The following is a 21,660-nucleotide window of genomic DNA, read 5'->3' as shown; positions in this document are numbered from 1 at the left end:
CACCTCTTTTCTGGTTGTTTCCCTGCTTATGACATATGTCTCCTCAGTTCTAAGTCACCTCTCTTCACATTACCAGCTGTTTCATATATCAGCTTTATTTTCTGGATATGTTCCTTTTTTATTAGTTTTCTAAATTTGTTGTCATTCAGTTTTTAACCTTTCCTGATCTGGAACTGGATTCTGAAATGATGTTCTTAATTGGTTTGTTTTTTACTTTGTAAGATTTTTTTTTCCCTATATCACTGTCTGAATAAATCTTTGATGATAACATTTTCCCCCTCACATTCTTTTGCTTTAAATCATTATTCACATTAGTGTTTGAGTCAGTTCATGAACATGGACAATAATCTCTGTCATCATAAGCACCTCTCACTTGTTAGAGCAGTTCCTGAGGATATTTTTGAAAAGCGTAAGGGAGGAACAAGAAGGGAAGAAATAGAAGAAAAGAAGTTGGAGAAGAGAGATGAGATTGGAGAGGGACTGGAAAATGATGCTCATCAGTGAGGATTTTTGCTGTTGTACAAATAATTCCTTAAACTACTAATCACTGTCAACCATGTTGAAAGTTCTCATTCTTGCTTTAGTGTTTTGTAAATTGACTCTTTATTATTTTCTGTATCTACTCCCTAAAAGATCTTATTTACTGACAAGGTTTACTTTGTGGTAACTCTTCTAATGTCTTCCATTATCATCACTTCGAAAGTATTGGTTGATACTATTAAGCATAATATTGGTAAAATAGATTATTTTCTTTTTTTAATTAAAATTTCTGTGCCTGGTTCAGTATAATTAAGGTGAATATACCTTATAAGCATGAATCAGTTCTCTTTTATCAGTATTTTATCCCAAATTTAAAGTACTGCCAAATCCTGTAACTTATTCTTAAAGTAGAATCAGAGAGTGATACTGCTCTCCTTAGAGATTCAAATTCATGACAGAATTTGGCTCATTTTATCCTTTATCCCTCTACTCCCCAGTCAAATTTAACTGGGAGAATGACTAAAACACCTAGAACAGTGCTTTTCATATTTGCATGTGCATTTGAATTCACTGAGGGTCTTTTTAAAATACTGATTAATAAACTGATTTAGTAGGTCTGGGGTGGGACCCAAGATTCTGTATTTGTAAACAGTCTATTCCAGGTGATGCTGGTATAGCTGGTTTGTGAACCACATTTTTTTTTTGTGAACCACATTTTGAGTATCAAAATTTAGATAGTATCTAAAATAGCTCATGCTGGGTAGCAGTTTGGCCAGTATCACTGCCTAGTGAAATATAGGCTTCAACCTGAATTCATTATTTTGATGCGTATTTATTGAGAGCCTGTGTACCAAACATAATGTTATATGTTATAGGTAATAAAGATGACTAAGATGTAGTTTTCATTCTAGCCTAATTAAGCACCAGCTAACTTCTGGTACTGTAATACTCTGGTTCTCCATGTTCTTTGTTTGATTTCCTTCTGTATCTTTTTATTGATTACTTTTTCTCATTTCATCTATAAATTTTGATGACGGTCTCTATATTTCCCAAGTTTAATAGTTTCCCTTCTGTTCTTCCTTTACATTCATACCTTGAGAACATTTTTTCTTTGCATTAGATATCAACTCTGTCTGAATTAGTTCCCCAAATTTACCTTCTTAGTGATACCTCTAGTCTTGTATGTCCAGATTTCAACCCCTATTATGCTGTCCTTTCTTCTTTTTATTCTGTATAATTTAATACTTAATTATGTGGTTATATATGCCTACTCTGTTGGCCTTATATACTATTTTCTGTTTGTTTTTTTCTTCCAGTTTTATTGAGATATCATTGACATACAACACTATATAAGTTTAAAGTATACAGCATAATGATTTCACTTACATACATCATGAAATGATTACCACAGTAAGCTTAGTGAACATCTGTCATTTCATACAGATACAGAATTAAGGAAGTGGAAAAAATTATTTTCCTTGTGATGAGAACTCTTTGGATTTATTCTCTTAACAACTGTAATACATAATGTACAGCAGTATTAATTATATTTATCATGTTGTACATTACATTTCTAGTAATTATTTGTTATAATTGGAAGTTTGTACCTTTTGATTGCCTTCATACAATTCTCCTTCCACCCCCACAACCTCTGATAGCCACAGATCTGATGTATTTTTCTATGAGATTATTTGTTTTTGAAGTATAATTGACTACAACACTGTGTTAGTTCTTGTCACACAACATAGTGATTCAGTATTTCTATACATTTCAAGCTGATTGCCATGACACATCTAGTTAAGATCTGTCACCATACAAAGATGTTACATAGTTATTGATTATATTCCAACACCGTATGTTTCATACCCATGACTCATTTATTTGCAGCTGGAACTTTGTACCTCTTAGTTTCCCTCCCCTATTTCTTTTCTTCCATATCCCCTCCACATGTTTGTGTTTTTATACTTGTTTTCTAGTCTCATAGCACTGTGGTCAGAAATGTTGCTTAATATGATTGCAGTCTTCTTACGTTTACTGAGACTTGTTTTGTGGCCTACCATGTGATCCATCCTGCAGAATGTTCCATGGACACACAAAATTTGGATGGAATGTTCTGTATATATCTTTTAATTCCATCCGATTTAATATGTTGTTTAAGGCCAGTGTTTTCTTGTTGATTTTCTGTCTGGATGATCTGTCCATTGATGTAAGTGGGGTTTACAGTTCCCTACTATTATTTTTACTATCAGTTTCTCCCTTTATATCTGTTAGTATTTGCTTTATATATTTAAGTGCTTCAATGTTAGATGCATATATATTTACAATTGTTGTATCTTCTCCTTGGATTGATCCCTTAACCATTATATAATGTTCTTCTTTGTTTCTTGTTAGAGTTTTTGTTTTAAAGTCTGTTTTGTCTGAAATAAATATTGCTACCCCAGCTTCCTTTTGATTTGCATGGAACACCTTTTTCCATTCCCTCACTTTCAGTCTGTGTGTGTCTTTAGATCTGAAGTGAGTCTCTTGTAGGTAGCATCTATATGGGTCTTATTTTTCAGTCACTCTTATTTCTTTTGACTGGAGCATTTAGTCTATTTACACTTAATTATTAATAGTTATTTATTTATTGCCATTTTGTTAATAGTTTTATAGTTATTTTTTGTTCCTTCTTTTGCTCTCTTCCCTTGTGATTTGATGTCTACCTTTAGTGATATGTATGGCTTCTTTTTTCCTTTTTGTGTATATGTCTGTTATGGCTTTTTGGCTTGTGGTTAACATGGAATTTATATATAGCAATCTATATGTATTACATGATTATTTTAAGTTGCTGATCTCTTAAGTTTGAACACATTTTAACAACCCTGCATTTTACCCCGTATTTACCGTGCTTAAAATTTTTTGACATCGTATATACATCATGTTTTATTTATCCCTTAACTACTATCCCATAACTACGTTATGGATATAGACTTACTACTTTTGTCCTTTAACCTTTCTACTAAGTTTATAAGTGGTTGATCTATACTACCTTACCTGTATATTTGCCTTTACCAATGAGATTTTTCCTTTCATGATTTTTATATTCCTAGTTGTGGCCTTTTCTACTTAAAGTCCCTTTAACACTTTTTATAAACCTGGTTTCATGGTGCTGAACTCTTTTAGATTTTGCTTGTCGATAAAACTTTTGATCTCTCTTTCAAATCTGAATGATAGCCTTGCTGGATAATCTTGTTTGTAGGTTTTTTCCCTTTTGTCACTTTAAATATATTGTGCTACTCCCTTCTGGCCTGCAGAATTTCTGCTGAAAAGTCAGCCAGTAGCCTTATGGAAGTGCTCTTGTATGTAACTAGTTGCTTTTCCCTTGCTGCTCTTAATATTCTCTTTTTAATCTTTTTTTTTTGGGCCATTTTAACTTGTTTTTTTTAAAAATTTATTGACATATAGTTGATTTACAGTGTTGTGTTAATTTCTGCTGTACAGCAAAGTGACTCAGTTATACATATATACATTCTTTTCATATTCTTTTCTATTATGGTTTATCACAGGATATTGAATATAGTTCCCTGTGCTATACAGTAGGATCTTGTTTATCCATCCTATGTGTAATAGTTTGTATCTGCTAATCCCAAGCTCCCAGTCCTTCCCTCCCCACTCCCCCTCCCTCTTGTCAGCCACAAGTCTGTTCTCTATGTCTGTGAGTCTATTTCTGTTTCATAGATATGTTCATTTGTGTTGTATTTTAGATTCACATAGAAGTGATATCATATGGTATTTGTCTTTCTCTTTCTGACTTCACTTAGTATGATAATCTCTAGGTCCCTCCATGTTGCTGCAGATGGCATTATTTCATTCTTTTTTATGACTAATATTCTATTTTGTATACATATAACATGTTCTTTATCCATTCATCTTTCAGTGAACATTTAGGTTGTTTCCATGCCTTGGCTATTGTAAATAGTGCTGCTATGAACATAGGGGTTCATGTATCTTTTCTAATTAAACTATAATTGTTTGGGTATATGCCCAGGAGTGGGATTGCTGGGTCATATGCCATTTTAATTTCATTGTGTGTTACTGTGGTCCTCTTTGGGTTGATCTTGTTTGGGACTCTCTGTGCTTCCTGAACCTGACCGTTTGTTTCTTTTACCTCATTAGGGAACTTTTCAGTTATTATGTCTTCAAATATGTTCTCCGCCCCTTTTCTCTCTCTTTTCCTGGGACCTTTATAATGTGAGTGGTAGTACACTTGATGTTGTTGTCCCACATATCTCTTAAACTGTCCTCATTTCTTTTTATTTTTTCTCTTCAGCTTGAATGATTTCCACTATTCTGTCTTCCAGTTCACTGATCCATACCTCTGTAGCATCTAATCCGCTGTTGATTCCTTCCAGTGTATTTTTAGTTTTAGTTATTGTATTTCTTCAGCTCTGTTCAGTTCTTCTTTATAATTTCTAAGTCTTTGTTAGAAACTTCTAATTTCTCACTGTGTTCATCCATTCTCCCTAGTTCTTTGAGCATCTTTATTAAGATCATTATCTTGAACTTTTTATTGGGTAAATGGGTTAACTTCATTTCATTTAGTTCTTCTAGGGCTTTATCTTGTTCCTTTGTTTGGAACATATTCCTCTGTCACCTCATTTTGCCTAATTCTCTTTTTATTTCTATGTGTTTAGTAGGTTGGTTACAGTTCTTGGGGAAGTGGCCTTCCTTATGAGATGTCCAGTGGGTGCCCAGCAATGACCTGCCCTCTGGTCATCAAAGCTATATGCTCTAGGGGTGCCCTGTGTGGGCTGAGTTGGCCCTTCAGTTGTGGCAGATTGATTACTGTGGGTGCACTGGTAGGCAGGCTTGCCCCCATCTGGTTGGTTTTCTGGCCCTGCATAATGTGGAGGCTGCTGGCTGCTGGTGGGCGGAGCCAGGTCCTGGGGTAGCTGGATGTGGTGCTGGCGGTCTTGGAGCTACTGTTGGCCTGCTGGTGTGTGGGGCTGTGGCCTGGGGAGGTGGTTCCTGGGGTTGATGTTGTCTACTGGTGGGCAGGACCTGTTCCTGACATGGGTAGCTATGAGGCCCAGGGTGTCCTGGAGCTGGTGTACATTCACTGGTGAGCAGAGCTGGGTCCTGGGATATTTGGCTGTAGAGCCCTGGTATTCCTTGAGCTGGTGTCAGCCTGATGGTGGGTAGGGCTGAATCCTGGTGGTTGGCTGTGGGGTCCCAGGAGTCCAGGGGATAGTGCTGGCTCACTGGTGAGTAAGGCTGGGTCCCCACTAGGCTAGCTTCTTGGCCTCGGGCATCCCAGGACCGGTGCCAACCAGCGGGTGGGAGGATCTGGGTTCTGGCACTAATAAGCTAGAGAGAGGATTCCAAAATTGTGCTTGCCAACAGCAGTGTCCTTGTGATATAACAAGTTCCCCAAAATGACTGCAACCAGTGTCTGTGTCCCCAGGGTGAGCTCCAGTTGCCTCCTGCCTCTCTGGGAGGGTCTCCAAGATCAGCGGGTGATTCTGACACAGGCTTCTTTCAAATTACTGCTTCTGCCCTGGGCCTTGGAGTATTTGAGATTTTGCCATTTTAATTACAGTGCCTTTGCCTGTTAAGAGTGGAGTATGTATTTCCTGTAGCCCTCAGGTTCTTGTGAAAGTAAGTCTCACTGGCCTTCAAAGCCAAACATTTTGCGGGGCTTGTCTTCCTGGTACAGGAACCCTAGTCAGGGGAGCCCAGTGTGGGGCTCAGACCTGTGGCTACCTGGAAAGAACCATGCAATTGTAATTATCCTCCTGTTTGTAGGTTGCCCACCCTGGGTCTTGACTCTGCCTTATCTCTACCTGTCTTATTGTGGTTCCTTCTTTATATCTTTTGTTGTGGGAGGTCTTTTCTGCTAGCCTTCACATTGTTCTCATCAATAGTTGCTCTGTAAATAGTTGTAATTTTAGTGTGCCTGTGGGAGGAGGTGAGCTCAGGGTCTTCCTACTCCACCATCTTGGCCACTGCCCCTGGTCTTATATACTTTTATGCAGTTCATTTACTCTGTGAGTTTCCTACTTGCTATGATTTTAACTCCTTTGGATCTCATAGAAATCTTTGTGTCAGAAACTCAAAAATCCTAGTTTCTTGATCTACTCATTGGTCAAGAAAATTTTTCATTACATCTACTAACATCTAATGTTTTAAATCTTCTGAAAAAAAGAAAATTTCCATTTTTAAACTCATTTTGGTGGCTGTACATCTTTTAGATGCAATATTTGTATTAAAATAGCTTCTATTTCTCTGATTTCCCCTTCTTCCTGGTTGTCAGTCTCAAAAACAAAACTAGAATTTATCTGTCCCTTTTCTTAGATCTTTTCTTATCTACCTGCTTGTGTAGTAAAATGAAGTTACTGTTGATGCCAAACCTTTTCATTAGCTTTTTATTGCTTGCCATATTCATTGTTTTAAAAATTCTTTTTCCTCTTTAAATTCTGTTTAAAGAAACAATCTTTTTTCCTTCATATAGGAAAGATCTCTTTATTGAAAACTTCCTTAAAATATTCTCTTCCATAAATTAGATTGACAAAAATCATGAATTATTTTAAAAAAGAAAAGCAGTAGTTAACCTTTTTTTACAGGGGACTTTAGTAGTGGAAGGAGTCATATATTTCATTTTTCCTTTTCAGAGTATACTTTTTTTTTTTGATTCAGGAGTATATGTTAGTTATCAAGCGATGTGAAAAGTTTGCATTTAACTGAGAGAAAGTTGTAGATTTTATTGAGAACATGTGACTTTTAAAAAATAGAGATGAAAAGAAGCCCACAGAATAAATTTAAGAAGTTCCTGTAATTGAGAGGTTTTTTTTATAATCTGCTCTGGTTTTCTGAATATTCTTTGGTGCAGTAGATTTTGAATTGTTTTTATTCTTTATTTTAGGAAGCAAGAAAGGTAGCACCAATGTTCCTCATGCAGAGAATCAGAAAAAAGATAAGGAACACAAAAAGAAGCGTTTTTCAGATGGGTCCAAGAAGAACAAAATTGTACCTGAAGAATTGACTTCAACTGTCACAAGAAGTCGAAGAATTTCCAGACATCCATCTAATTGGTGGGTGGTAAAATCAGAGCAGAGTAAGTATTTTTATTTAAATTATGTTCATTCTATAAGAGCCTCTATGTTTGATTTATACTCCCATTCTCTTGAGAAAAATCTCATGAGGAAAAATTTAAATTGGATTATCAATAGAAATATTAAATCAATTAATTATAAAGATATTTATGAGGCTTTATCATATACAGTATTCTAGATATAGGGATACAGCTGTGGAAGAATAAAACCAAAAATGAAAAATTGCTGCTCTTTTAGGACTTACATTCTACTGGAGGAAGATCAACAATATAGATATATAATTCATTCAGTGATGGGTAATTGAGAAAAACAAGGCACATAAAGATTAGAGTTGGGAAGTAAATGGCAGAGCTGGGAGTAGATAGGAGAATGGAGCAGAATATTGTTTTTGTAAAAGGTAGCAGTAAGAGTTGATTAGGATCTTTCAGAGCACATATATGAATAAAGTGAAGGAGGGAGCCATGTAAATAATTTGGTGTGGAGCATTCCAGACCAAGGTAACAGTATTAGTATAATAAAAGTACTGATGGACCATGCTGGAAAAGCTTGAGGAATGTCAAAAAGTCAGCATGGCTGAAGAAGAGAGTAAGCCAGGGCAGATGAAGTCAGAGAAGCAGGCTGTGATAATGAGTTTAGACAAAGTGTATTGGGAAGCTGCTGGACAATTTTAAGCAATAATGTGACCTGATTGACTTATCTTTTAAATGGATTATTATTACTGCAATGTAGGGAGGGAACTAGGACTGGGCAAAAATGGAAGCATGGAGAGTAGTTAGGAGGTGGTTGGAGGGAAGAGAATGGAAATGTTTGGATTCAGGATATTTTTGAAGGTAAGTCACAGAAAGTACTGATGAATTGGAGTGAGAGCTGGCTTCAAGGATGATTCAGATTTTTCTGCCTGGACAAGCAGAAGAATGGATCTACTGTTTGCTGAGGTGAGGAAAGGTTTACTGAGATGAGGAAAGATATGAGAGAAGCGATTTGGGAAGGATATCAAGATTTTACGTTGTAATATGTTAATTAGATATCGAAGTAGATATATTGAGATAGCTTGATAAAATGAGTCTACAGTTGGGGGGAAAGATCTGGGAGGACATATAATTAGGGAGTTATCAATATAGAGGTGATCATTAAAACTTCAGGACTACTTGAAATTATCTAGTGATAGACTATACTTGGAAAAGAAAGAAAGCTAATAATTGAGTCCTGGGAGACTCCAATGTTAGGAGTAGGGAAGAGAAAGGAAGATCCATCAAAAGGACTGAAAAGGAGCAGTTAGTGAGGTTAAAGGAAAATGAGAACTTAGGGTTATGGAAGTGAAGTAATGAAAGCATTTTAAGTATTGGATGATGAACTATTTTAAATACTGCTCATGGCCTGAATTAGATGAGAGCTAAGAATTGACAATATGGTTTTGGCAACATGGAGGTTGTTGGTCACCTTGATAAAAATTGTTTCTGTAGAATGATGAGACCAAAAGCCTGACTGGAGGTGGGGTTCAAGGGAGTGTAGGAAGTGAGGTAGGAAAGACAGTAAGATAAAGGGACATAGCAGATCTGGGGTCAAGGGAAGGTGTCTCTCTCTCTTTTAATATGCAATATACTACTACATCAGCTTATCTACTCATTAAAACGACTTTGTAGAAAGGTAGAGGATAAATATAGGATCACAGTCCTTGTGTAGGCAAGGAGTAGGGTGTGGTCCAGTCCATAGTAAAAGGGTTAGCTCTAGACAGGAGCAAGGACAGTATATCATATAAAAGAGGAAAGGCAGGGTATATGGCAACACTTAGAAATAGGTTTGTAGAGTTGATGATGCGAAGGTAAATGTTGGGCAGTGGAGACATCGAATAATATTCTCCAAACTGAGAAGGAACTTTGAGACTGAAAAACCAGGCAACTCCATAAAGTACAATTATGAAGTTTATTTTGGTTGTAAAGGCAGGATCAGGTGGTTGATGATCTAGAGGCATTCGCAGCTGCACTCTGCACAGCCAAAAGGGGTACAGGGAGATTTAAAGGGGCCAGAGCTAAAAATAGATTCTGACTACTAGCGAGAAGCACATCTGCACAGATAGGAACCAGGGCTTTTCCTCCCCTCCGAGGGTCTCATTTAACAATCTGAGTCAGTAAAGGCATTCTTCCAGTTTTCATATCAGATTAAGGCAAGGATAAAAGTTGATAGGGAACATATCTGGCTTGGGCATATTCCTTTTGAGGAGGCTAAAGCTCAGTCACACTGAGGGGAAGGGGATGGTACTGTGGGACTAAGAAGGAACTGACAAAATGGAGTCAGTGTAGTTCAGCCACACAGTGAAGATGTACTCTTCTGAACATTTTTGTTTTCTCAGTGGAATAGTAAGCAGGGTCATCAGGTAAAAGTGAAGTGGGAAAGGTGATAATGGCTGTCTGAAGTTACCTTGTAGTGATAGGCTACAAAGCAAAATCAGCAGAGAAAAGTTACATGGACAAAGTCTGAAGGAAATCGTGTGCAAGCTTCCAAGAGTCTTCTCCCAGTGCATTCATACAGGAGGCACTTAGTTCCTCTAGCTAGTTTTGACAAGTTTGTAAAGTGTTTATCAAGGAAGCTCATTAGAGATTTAGTGCCCAAGATTTTATTGGCGATGGTCGCCTAGGCACCCTCTGCCTAGCATGTCCTAAAATTACAGGCTCCCTGAAGGAAAAGCAAGTATTCGTCATAAACCATATTTTTTGCACAAGCAGTTTAGGCACACTAAACCACATTTACCAGTTATGAAATGATGGGGGCCCTCCTGAAATTTAAGTGCCTACATGCTACTCAAGGGCTAAGGGCTAACTTTGCAAGCAGGCCTTTCAAAGGATAGCATTCTTAGGCCTGCTATGCCAGCTCTTTTCTGTATAATATGAAACATTTATTGTTTCGGTAGAATTTTTTAAAGGAGATGATCATGGAAAGATTGGTATATGGTAAGGTAACATTTACATATGTAGATACTATCGAGTGGGGCATTTAAATCAGTAAGTGAGAGACTAGTACATGTGTGGCACTGTATCTGTGAGGTCTTGTTGCTACGAATTACTGAATTGTAATCCAGTAAGAAATGTTTATTCTGTTGCAGCTCTTCTTGGATTTTTGAGTTAGATCTGAGTTCAAATTATGATTCCTCCTCTTTGAGATTACTTTTTTCAGTTTCTCACTCTAAAATGTGATTACCAATACTTCCACCTCATTAAGTTGTTATAAGTATTAAATGGCATATACTTAGTATTAAAATGTTAACTACTACTGTTACTCCTATGGAGAACTCATCTTTTTGCCCCACATTGCTGGAAACTACTATGGTCAATGAACATGTAAATATATGGATTAATAAAAATCTTACAGAGCTTGGATAAGCATGCTGGAACTCCAAAATTTACCAAAAAAAGACCTGAAACGTATCAGTCCTGAGACATGTTGGGTTGCTGATCAAGTAGGGAGTCACAGAAGTGGAGGAATGCTTACAGATCACCAAACTCCTTCATCTGATGGAAGAAGAAACTAAGTCTGAAGCATAGAAAAGCAACATAAGTTCCTCCTAAGGTTATAGACCTTTGTGCTAGAATTGGAAAATAATGGGACCCAGATTTCTTGACTCTTGATCTACTGCCTGTAGTGTACATGTGACCCTCCTGCTTTTTCATATATGTCGAGAAACATTTATTGAGTTTCCACTGAGGCAGGAATGGTGTTAGGCTGGGCCAGGTCTAGATGAGGCAAATGAGCAACCTAGAATGGGAAATTTAAGGAGACACTTGGTCTTAGGGTTGTGTGAGTGACTTGGAGTAAACACCTTTTTAAATTTTCCACCCTAGTTAGAATTTTTATTTTTTCCTTAGAACTTTTAAGATATACTCTCTGATAAACATTTTGCAATATATACATATATTAATTATTGTATTCTGTACCTTAAACTTGTACAATGTTAATATGTCAATTTTTTCCCAGTAAAACTGGGAAAAAATTTTTTTCTACCCTAGGCTACTCTTGCTTCACCATAATCCTGCCCTTGCTGTTAGGCATGAGGAATATAAAGATAGGTAAAATGTCAATCTTGGTCTTAAGGATTGCCAGTCTGCTGGAAGAGAATGATAAGTAAACAATCAGATGTATGATAAACATTGTCAAAGGACTGAGAGAAAACTACCTAATTTAGCCTTGGGAATTAGGGAAGGCTTCCTGAAGATTGGATTAGGAGTCAGCTAAGTGACTACTGCCTTTTTTTTTGATTTGTCTGTTTGGAGGAGAGTGCTGAGAGTTACGATTAATGAAATAAGCACTCTAGATGTAGTAATAAATTAGAATTGAAAATATTTAGACTTGATCCTTAAGCTATAGGTAATCACAAAAAGATATTAACCAGGATTGTAATGATTCAGTTTGTGTTTTCCAAGGATGATCCTTGAAGCAGTGTGAAGGATGGATTGAAGAATGGCAAGCCTAGAGAAAGGAGATCAGTTAAGAGGCTGTTTTAATGATCCAGATAAGAAATGATAAAAGTCGCTGCTAGGGCTTCCCTGGTGGCGCAGTAGTTGAGAGTCCGCCTGCCGATGCAGGGGACACGGGTTCGTGCCCCGGTCCGGGAAGATCCCACATGCCGCGGAGCAGCTGGGCCCCTTAGCCGTGGCCGCTGAGCCTGCGCGTCCGGAGCCTGTGCTCTGCAACGGGAGAGGCCACAACAGTGAGAGGCCTGCATACTGGGTCGGGGGGCGGGGAAGGCCCTGCTAATGACAGGCAGCAGAGCTTAAAAGAAGAGGATTTGAGAGACATTAAAAAAAACACAACAGTAAAATGACAGGATTTAGGGATTGCTTGTGGATAGGGACAGGAGTCTTGGATGACTCAGATTTCTGATTTAGGCATCTGGGTAGTTAGTTATACTTTTCATTAAGATAGGAAATAAAACCAGAGTGGCAGATTTGGGGGAGAGTGATAGGTGAATATTATAGATATCAGCATGTAGATAGTAATTAAAGTTATGGGTTGATAGGTCCCTCAGAGAAGGTACATAGAGTGAGAAGATGAAGCTGGGACCTTGGGGAAATACCAGGATCTTAAGGATGACTGGAAGAATAGTGGGCAGAGCCAGAGAGGGTGGTTTTGGAAACTCGTGATAAATTTAAAAGGTTTGGTACGTGTATCTATAAATTGAGGAGCTGCATAGTTTATGAATTTAACTTGAAAACAAATATAGCCTATGAGGGACTTCCCTGGCAGTCCAGTGGTTGAGACTTTGCCTTCCAGCGTAGGGGGTGCGGGTTCGATCCCTGGTCAGGGAGCTAAGATTCCACATGCCTCGGGGCCAAAAAAAACAAAACATAAAACAGAAGCAATATTATAACAAATTCAATAAAGACTTTAAAAATGGTCCACATCAAAAAAAATCTTAAAAAAAAAGAAAACAAATACAGCCTATGAGATTGGGGTGTATATGTGTTTACATGTAAAATATAAATCATGTTGGTATTTTAGTGAGCCAAATAATCAAACATTATACTAACTTTAGGTTATCATTTAATCCTTTAGGTCCTTTTTCTAGCAATTCTTCAGTAAGAAGTGAATTGTCATTGTATCATAACAGTAAACAAAAACCTGCTGAAAAAACAAACCAATCATCTAAGAATACTGGGAAAAAAACTATTCCGTTTAAAAGGCAGAAGAGAGCTGATGAAGGCAGCTCAAGAACACAGAAGGTTTTAAATGCTAAAGATTCCAGTTGTTCTCAGAATGAGTCATTGGAAAGTGGTGAGGCAGACCCAGCTGAGAAGAAAAACCTTAATCCTTCTAGGTAATAATGTCTCTTATGTGTACAATGCAGTTATTTTTGTTTGGCATTTAATAATTTGTCTATGTTATTTAATCATTTATATAGAGGCAATGTTAGCATAAAGGAGTCTGCAGTCTGACAGACCTGCTAGTAAATCCATGCTCTGCCATTAGCTGGGTGACACCCCAGGCAAAATAGTACTCTGAATGTTTCCTCATATTAAAATGGGGAATAATATATAGCACATGGGGTGTGAGTGATAAATTTAATAAGGTAAGCATTATTGTCGCCTAACAATCCCTTTTTTAAAATTGTGATAAAAACATATAACATAAAATTTATCATGTTAATCACTTTTTTTTTTTTTTTTTTGCGGTATGCGGGCCTCTCACTGTTGTGGCCTCTCCCGTTGTGGAGCACAGGCTCCAGACACGCAGGCTCAGCGGCCATGGCTCATGGGCCCAGCCGCTCCGCGGCCTGTGGGATCTTCCCGGACCGGGGCACGAACCCTTGTCCCCTGCATCAGGCAGGCAGACTCTAAACCACTGCACCACCAGGGAAGCCCTCTTAATCACTTTTAAGTGTATCATTTGAGTTGCTTTCTTTTAAATGAGGTTAATGTAATTACAATTATCAGGAATACATCTTAATTCTATCCCCATAAGATGATTAGTTAACATATTTTAGTGCTTACTTTGTATCAAATATTCACTAGATACTTTGAATAAATTCTCATCAGTCCTGACAGCGTACTGAGGTAAGTATTGTTCTTACGCATTTTTGCTTTTTGATAGAGCATTCATTCATTCATTCATTAAAAAAATAATACATATTATGTGTGAGAAACTGCAGGTGGTGGGGATGTATTGAAATAAATATAGAGTGCTCTAAAATACATTAGTGTAGTGTATGTCATTATAGTGCATACTATCTAAACAGTTCATTGAGTAGTGAATTTCCCCCCACTGATTTGTAATGCCCTCTCTGTCTTATATCAGACTTCCATATTTATATTAGCTTGTTCCTTAATATCATTTGATTTTCATTAAGAATCTTAAGAGGTCGATAGGACAGGTGTTAGCTCTCTTTTTACATATGAAGAAGGTACACTTAGGTTAAATAGTGTGTCATTGGATATGTAGGTCTTTTATTAGTCTAACTGTTTTTACTTGAATGTATTAATAATGATAAATAACTGTTTTATTAAACAAAGCAGATAAGCCTTAGCTATGGGTTGAGAGAAATACTAAGGTATAAAAATTGAGTTTTTATGTTGAGTTTCTGAATTTGAGCTAGTACCCCTAAAACAAATCTTATCTTATGCACAGTGAGAAGGAGTTAGTCTAATGAGAAATATCCAAAGTTGATAGTTGCTACAGTATCTACTTAAGAAAGCCTGTTGGGTATCTGGATTCATAGAAAGGAAGATCTTTGAGACATTTGTTTAGTTAACCTGTATAGTCATTAAGCTACTTACTATAAATAAAAGATCAAATATGTAATTATTTTGGTATTCTACTTGCCATAATGTGGGAAGATAAATCTTTGTGGTTACTCAGTGGCTCTCATGGAAACCTCAAAGATAATTTAGATTTAAAAAGCATGTTAACAGTATTATTGTTCTGTATTTAGGAAAGGCAAAAAAAAAGAGACATTATTACATTAAAATATGAATATGTCTAGTTTGTCTAAGGAGTCTTCCTGATTAGAAATATTACGTGGAAAAAATATTACGTGAACTTCTCCTTTATACAAGTAACAGATATTAAAATTTTAACTTGAATAAAGTGATATTTTTTGCTTCTTATAACCTAGTAACTATGGTCATTAATTAAACTACAAGCTAACACCCTTATTCCCCTCTTAAAGCGTTTAGGAGAAAAAAAAAATCTTAAAGAGCTAGTGCATTTAAAGTGTAAGAAGCAATTACCCTCTAGAAATATTTGAATTTCTCTAAGCTTTTTAAAATTTGTATAAGCACTTAATTTTTATATTATTTCTATAGCCATTTGGAACAGAAGTTTACTACATTAGATTTTTTAACAGCTTTATTGAGGTATAACTCATATATAGTTCACTCATGACGTGTAGCATTCATTGGTTTTTATTGTATTCACTGATAGTGCAAACCGTCAAAATAGTCAATTTTAGAACATTTTCATCATTAGGGTCCTTTAGCTATCATCTCCCTGTTCCCCTCCCCAGCAACTCTACGGAACCACTAACCTACTGTCAACAGATTTCTCTATCCTAGACTTTCATATGAGTGAAATCATATAGTACGAGTTTTTTTGCATTGACTTCTTTTAGTTTGTGTATTTTCAAGTTTTATCCATATTGTACCATGTATCAGTAATACATCCCTTTTTATGATCGAGTGCTATTTCATTTTGTTACATTATGTTTTATCATTCATCCATTGTTGGACATTTGGGTTGTTTCTACCTTTTGGCTATTATGAATAATGCTGGTATAAACATTTGTGTACAAATGGAATTGCTGAGTCATATGGTAACTTTACATTAATCCTTTGAGAAGCTGCAAAGACTGTTTTCCAAAGCATCTGCACCATTTTATATTCCTACCAGCAGTGTTTAAGGTTTCCAATGTCTCCACATCCTTGTCAGCATTTGTTATTATCTGATTTTTTGATTCTAGCCATCCTAGTTGGTATGAAATAGCATCTCATTGTGGTTTTGATTTTCATTTCTGTGAAGACTAATGATGTTGAGCATCTTTTCATGTGCTTATTGGCCGTTTGCCAATCTTTAGAGAAAGATTTACTCAGATCCTTTGCCTGACTTTTTTGGGATTGTCTTTTTTTTAAATTGAATTGTATGAGGTTTTAATATATTCTAGATACAAGTCTCATCAAATAAATGATATTTGATAATCTTCTGTCTCATTCTTTGGATTGTCTCACTTTCTTGATGGTGTCCTTTGAAGCACAAAAGTTTTTAATTTTGATAAAGTCCCATTGATCTGTTTTGTCCATTGTTGCTTGTACTTTTGGTGTCATATCTAACAATCCTTTGCCCAGTCCAAGTTCAGGAAGATTTACTCCCATGTTTTTTTCCTAAGAGTTTTGTAGTTTTAGCTCTTAAATTTAATTCTTTGATCCATTTTGAGTTAATTTTTGTATATGCTGTGAAAAGTCCAACTTCATTCTTTTGCATGTGACTATCCAGTTTTCCCATAACTGTTTGTCAAATGGTCTTAGCACCATTTTTGAAAATCAGCTGACCATAGATGTATAGGCTTATTTCTGGATTCTCAATTTTCTTGTTGTCTATATATCAGTTGTTGTTCTAGAACCACACTGTCTTGATTACCATTGCTTAGAGGTAAGTTTTGAAGTCAGGAAGTGTGATTTTTCTTTTTCACGAATATTTTGGCTATTCTAAGTCCCTTGCAATTCCATATAAGTTTTAGAATCAGTATGTCAATTTCTGCAAAGATGTCAGAATTCTGAAATGGATTGCGTTGAATCTATTGGTTTGAGGAATATTTCCATCTTATCAGTGTCTATTGATCCTTGAACAGGGGTGTTTGTCCTATTATTTAGATCTTTAATTTTTCTCAGCAGTATTTTCAGAATATGTTTTACACTTCTTTTGTTAAGTTCATCCCCCCTAAGTATCCCTTTTGATGCTGTTGTGAATGGAATTGCTTTTTAAATTTTATATTTGGATTGATCATTGCAAATGTATAGACATACAATTGATCTTTGTATTTTGATCTTTATCCTGCAATCTTGTTGAGCTCATGTATTAGTTCTGAGAGCTTTTTAGTAGATTTTGTGAGACTTTCTAAGTACAAGATCATGTCATTTGTGAATAGTGATAATTTTATTTCTCCCTTTCCAATCTGGATGCTTTTTCTTTCTTTTTCTTGCACTATTGTCCTGGCTGAAATCTTTAGTACTATGCTAAGTAGAAGTGACAATAGCAGACTTCCTTATCTTGTCTTTAATCTTAGGGGGAAAGCATTGAGTCTTTCACCATTCAGTATGTTATTAGCTGTGGGTTTTTCATAGATGTCCTTTTATCAGGTTGAGGAAGTTACTTTTTATTCCTAGTTTGTTGAGTGTTTTTGTAGTGAAAAGATACATTTTGTCAAATGCTTTTTTTTTTTGCATCTACTGAGGTGATTGTGTGATACATTTTTTTTGTTGATAAAATGTTGCTAGTTTTTCTGAGGGTTTTTTGTTTTGTTTTGGGTTTTTTTTTTTTTTTGGCTGTAGTTTTCTTGTGATGTCTTTGTTTAGTTTTGTTATCAGGGTAACACTGACTTCATAAAATGAGTTGGAAAGTGCTCCTTTCTTTTTTGGAAGAGTTTGTGAAGAATTTGTATTAAGTCTTTGAATGACGGTAGAATTCAGTGGTGAAACCATCTGGGCCTGGGCTTTTCTTTCTGGGTAGTTTTTTGATTACTGATTTATTCTCTTGTTATAAGTCTTTTGAAGTTGTTTATTTTTCTCTTGAATCAGTTTTGGTAATTTGTGTGTTTCTAGGAATTTGTCCATTCCATCTAGGTTATCTAATTTGTTGGCATACAGTTGTTTATAGTATTCTCTAATAATCCTTTTTTTTTTTTCTTTTGACGCTGAAGGTAGGACCTAGAGGGAGACTAGAAACTCCAGAAATAAACTATCAAAGAATACTCAGAAGTTTGGATGCTCTTTAGTTATGTTGCAAACATAACTAAAGACTTTTTTTTCACAAATGATAAGAATAGGCTGGTAGACTGAGTCAAGAAACAAATTAAAACATAGGACTTGTAAGATGTGAGAGTGGAGAGAGAATTATGCAGTCTAGGAATAATGTATCTTGTTTGCATATATTTGGGGTAAGCTAGTTAGCTGGCAGCTACCAAAGAGATGAGCCTAGGTCCCTCTGAGCACTCTGCTGTTCCTTAGTAGGCTGAGTAGAGGTATCATATAAAACAATTTCAGTTGTTTGTGGATTTTCAACAAAAACTGTGATAGATTTAACTGTGTAGTATACATCATAAGCTGCCTGTAGTTAATGTCTCCCAGTGCCCTCCTATCATCATGTCTGTCTGTCTGTCTCAGTTAGGCCAGGTCTGTACCATTTCTTTTATCAGAATTTTTCAAATTAGAACTCTTGGTAGGTTCTAAAGTCAAATTTCCTTCCTGGATTAGTTGTAAGTTTTAGGACTTGAACAAGGTTATCTGATATTTGTTATAGCCAATGTTATATTGTCTACCCACCTTGTGTAATGTTTCTAGAAGAAATATTTTTTGAAGAAATGTAAAAAATTACAAACTTTTCATTTTCATAGAGGTACAGGAAGCTCAAAGAATAAAGATAGTATGGCTGCGCAAAATGTTCATCAAAAGTCTCAGATCAGTGGATATACACGCAAGACACGAGCAGAGTCAAACTTGGATTCTAGAGAGTCTGGGACTTCAGTTTTGGAAGGAAGGTATGCATGTGTTCTAAGGATAATAGGATTTACTCACTGTATTTGTTACCAATTGCTGTGTAACAAATTACTCTCAAAGCTTAATATTAATTTTGTTAGTGCCTTGCAAACATTATTTCACAGTTTTTGTGGGTAGAAATCTGGGAGAGAATTAGCTGGCTAGTTCTGGCTCAGGGAATCTCATGAGGTATAGCAGTCAAGATATCTATCTGATTTGCAGTCCTATGAAGGCTTCACTAGAACTTGGAGGATCCACTTATAAGGTAGCTAGAGGCCACAGTTTCTTGTCATGTGGCTCTCTCCATAAGGGTATTCAGTATGGTAGCTAGCTGGCTTCCCACAAAGCAGGTGATCCAAGAGAAAGTGTGACTATCATGGAGGCCATAGTGTCTTTTGATGACCTAGTCTTTGAAGTCTTCCACTTTATTCTGTTCACTAGAAACAAGTCACTAAGTCCATACCACACTCAGAAGAGGGGAGTTAGAATTAGGCTGTACCTTTTGAAAGGGGTGTCATCTAAGAATTTGTGGATGTAAATTTAAAGAGAGCATACTCAGTGAGCAAACCAGATTAACCTAGTCTCCTAATATCTGAAGTCATACACCCTTTTTCAAAATGAAAGAATGGTAAATTATAGCAGATTCTCAGACTTTGAAGGGATGGCTAAGATTTCTTTACTCTTTGGGAGCCTGTGACCACTAGGCCTGTCTTGGGCTCATAATAGGAGGAAGAGGATCTAGGACTGGGATAAACTGAATCATCTCTGAACAGCTTCTGAACTATATTTAAATTGCTTGTTTTTGCCTGTAGTTTAAAAAAAAATTAAGATAAGCTGATTTATTTGTAATTTTATTTCTTATGATTTGATTTTTATCAGAGTGTTATTTGAGTTGACTTAAATTTGTAACTCTGATTCATGAGTTAGTTTAAAAGGTTATAAAATTCAGTATTATCATGTTTGACAAGTCAAATGTGGTATTAAATTGTGGATTTTTTGTTTTATGCAGCAAATAAGTATACTATTAATATTTTATAAGAAAAAAACCTTTGGCAGTTTTAGGATAAAAATGACCATTAAGGTAGATATATTAGATAGATATAAATGCACAAATTTTGTGGTTTACTTTTTTTTCTTAAGTGGACCTTCTAGGCTCAAGAATTATTTAACGTCTGGAATGAATAATTCAGATGTGGATGATAATGAAGTTCAGGAAAGTTTGAGTAAGTTATGATTTATTTTCTACTGTCTTGATTTTTATAGTGTTATGCATGTGAAGTAAGGTGTGCTATGTTTTATTTAAGTTATCACCAGTGACATTTTTGTGGCAAATATGTATTGAGTACCTACCCTTAAGAACCTTACTTTATGGTTAGAGATTTCTAAGACCTTATACCTGGGTGAGAGAGGGAGGGAGGGAGAAGAGAGAAAGGGAGAAAGAATGAGAAAGATGAATGACAGTCCTTTCTTTGAAGTAGGACATAATAATATAATTGGCACTTAAGACACATACTGCAGTATTTTAAAGCTGATAAGGGTATAAATGAAGCAAGATTAGACATATATTGATGATTACTGAAGCTAAGTGTTGAAGTTTTTAAAATGCCTCTTAATAGAGAGTTTTATAATTTTTTATGTCCCTGAAGAATGTGCTTGAAATATAATCTCTTATACTGTTTTTCTCTTTCCTAATTCACTAATTCTTTTTCCATTTAAATTGTTTCTTCCCCTTTTGTTTAGATTTACTTTATTATTTTTCTCTAAGTGGAATGCTTTTTATATTTATTTTTCTGCTTTTTATTTGGTAAAGAAAAAGCTCAATTTTCTGGAGTATAGTTTTAGTTTAAAATGAAAGGTTTTTTTTTTTTTTTTCAATAGAGCGTTCTTATTGTTGTACACTCTGAATTATAGTGGTGATTTTTCTTTGACCCAGGTGTTATTTAAAAGAGTACATATATCAAGAGTTTGGTCTCCAGAGTCAGGAACCTGGGATTGAATCTAGCTTTACCACTTATTAGCTCTGTTATCTTGAGTAAGAAATTTCAGTGTTCTTAGCTTCAACTTCCTTATTTGTAAACTGGCGATATCAATTCTAGTCACATAGATTGATACAAAGATGAATACACATTCTTTGCTTAGTTTTAATACCTGGTATATGTTCGTTATGCAGTGTTGGCTATAATCCTAAGAAGTTGTGTTTTGTTTTGTTCTTTTGTTAATAATTTATAGTTTCATTTCATTGTTCTTGATAACTTTGCCCTGTATTAATAATTCTTTGAATTTTCTTTGTGTTCTAGAGTATGCTTAGAACACATAAAATTCATGGAAGAATTTTGTAATTCTTCCATGGATGCTTGAAAAAGAGAATATTACTTTTTGTGTACAGATATGGATTAAAAAAATATATACACTTATTATTTTGTTAATGTAAGTGGATATATACTTTTAATATACTTTGAATATTTTTGAAATTCTTAAATATTTATGGAATATTATGGAATACTTACTATGCATTCTTCTAAGGGAAAAAGATATCAAAACTTGTGATTTGTTGGATGTTGAGAGTAGAAAAATAAAGCAGTGATTTTTAGGGTGGGAAATGCGAGTTACATTTTTAGATAGATGGGCAGAAAAGGTCTTACTGAAGAAGTGATAATTTGAGCAAAGATATGAGAAAGGTGAGAAATCAAATCATGCAGCTCTATGGAGAAATAGTGCCTCATGCAGAGGGAAGATAAGGGCAAAGGTTTTGATCAAGAAACAACAAGGAGGCTGGGAAGGCTGGAGTTGAGGAAGAGAGGGAGAGGGTAGTAGGAGATGATGTCACAGAGCTAACAAGAATGAAAGATCATATA

At 35.7% G+C, this 21,660-nt stretch overlaps 1 protein-coding gene across 4 annotated transcripts in view; it reads left to right on the top strand.

Annotated features, from left to right (window-relative positions):
- The window catches only part of CENPC (centromere protein C), a 91,606-nt gene that overhangs the window by 43,285 nt on the left and 26,661 nt on the right, over nucleotides 1–21,660 (top strand). For all 4 annotated transcript variants that reach the window (XR_004349971.1, XM_032632504.1, XM_032632503.1 and 1 more), the window contains exons 9-12: nucleotides 7,382–7,573; nucleotides 13,119–13,380; nucleotides 18,664–18,807; nucleotides 19,946–20,028. Coding sequence is in view for 3 of the 4 variants with exons in the window: in XM_032632504.1 (XP_032488395.1) it covers nucleotides 7,382–7,573; nucleotides 13,119–13,380; nucleotides 18,664–18,807; nucleotides 19,946–20,028 (681 nt within the window). In the remaining variant the exon portion in view is untranslated. The remainder of the gene's footprint in view (nucleotides 1–7,381; nucleotides 7,574–13,118; nucleotides 13,381–18,663; nucleotides 18,808–19,945; nucleotides 20,029–21,660) is intronic.

Source organism: Phocoena sinus, chromosome 5 (genome assembly GCF_008692025.1).
Source record: "Phocoena sinus isolate mPhoSin1 chromosome 5, mPhoSin1.pri, whole genome shotgun sequence".
In the NCBI taxonomy this organism is placed as follows: Eukaryota; Metazoa; Chordata; class Mammalia; order Artiodactyla; family Phocoenidae; genus Phocoena; species Phocoena sinus.
The sequence above is the reverse complement of the archived record's forward strand: the minus strand, read 5'-3'. Positions and strand labels throughout refer to the sequence as shown.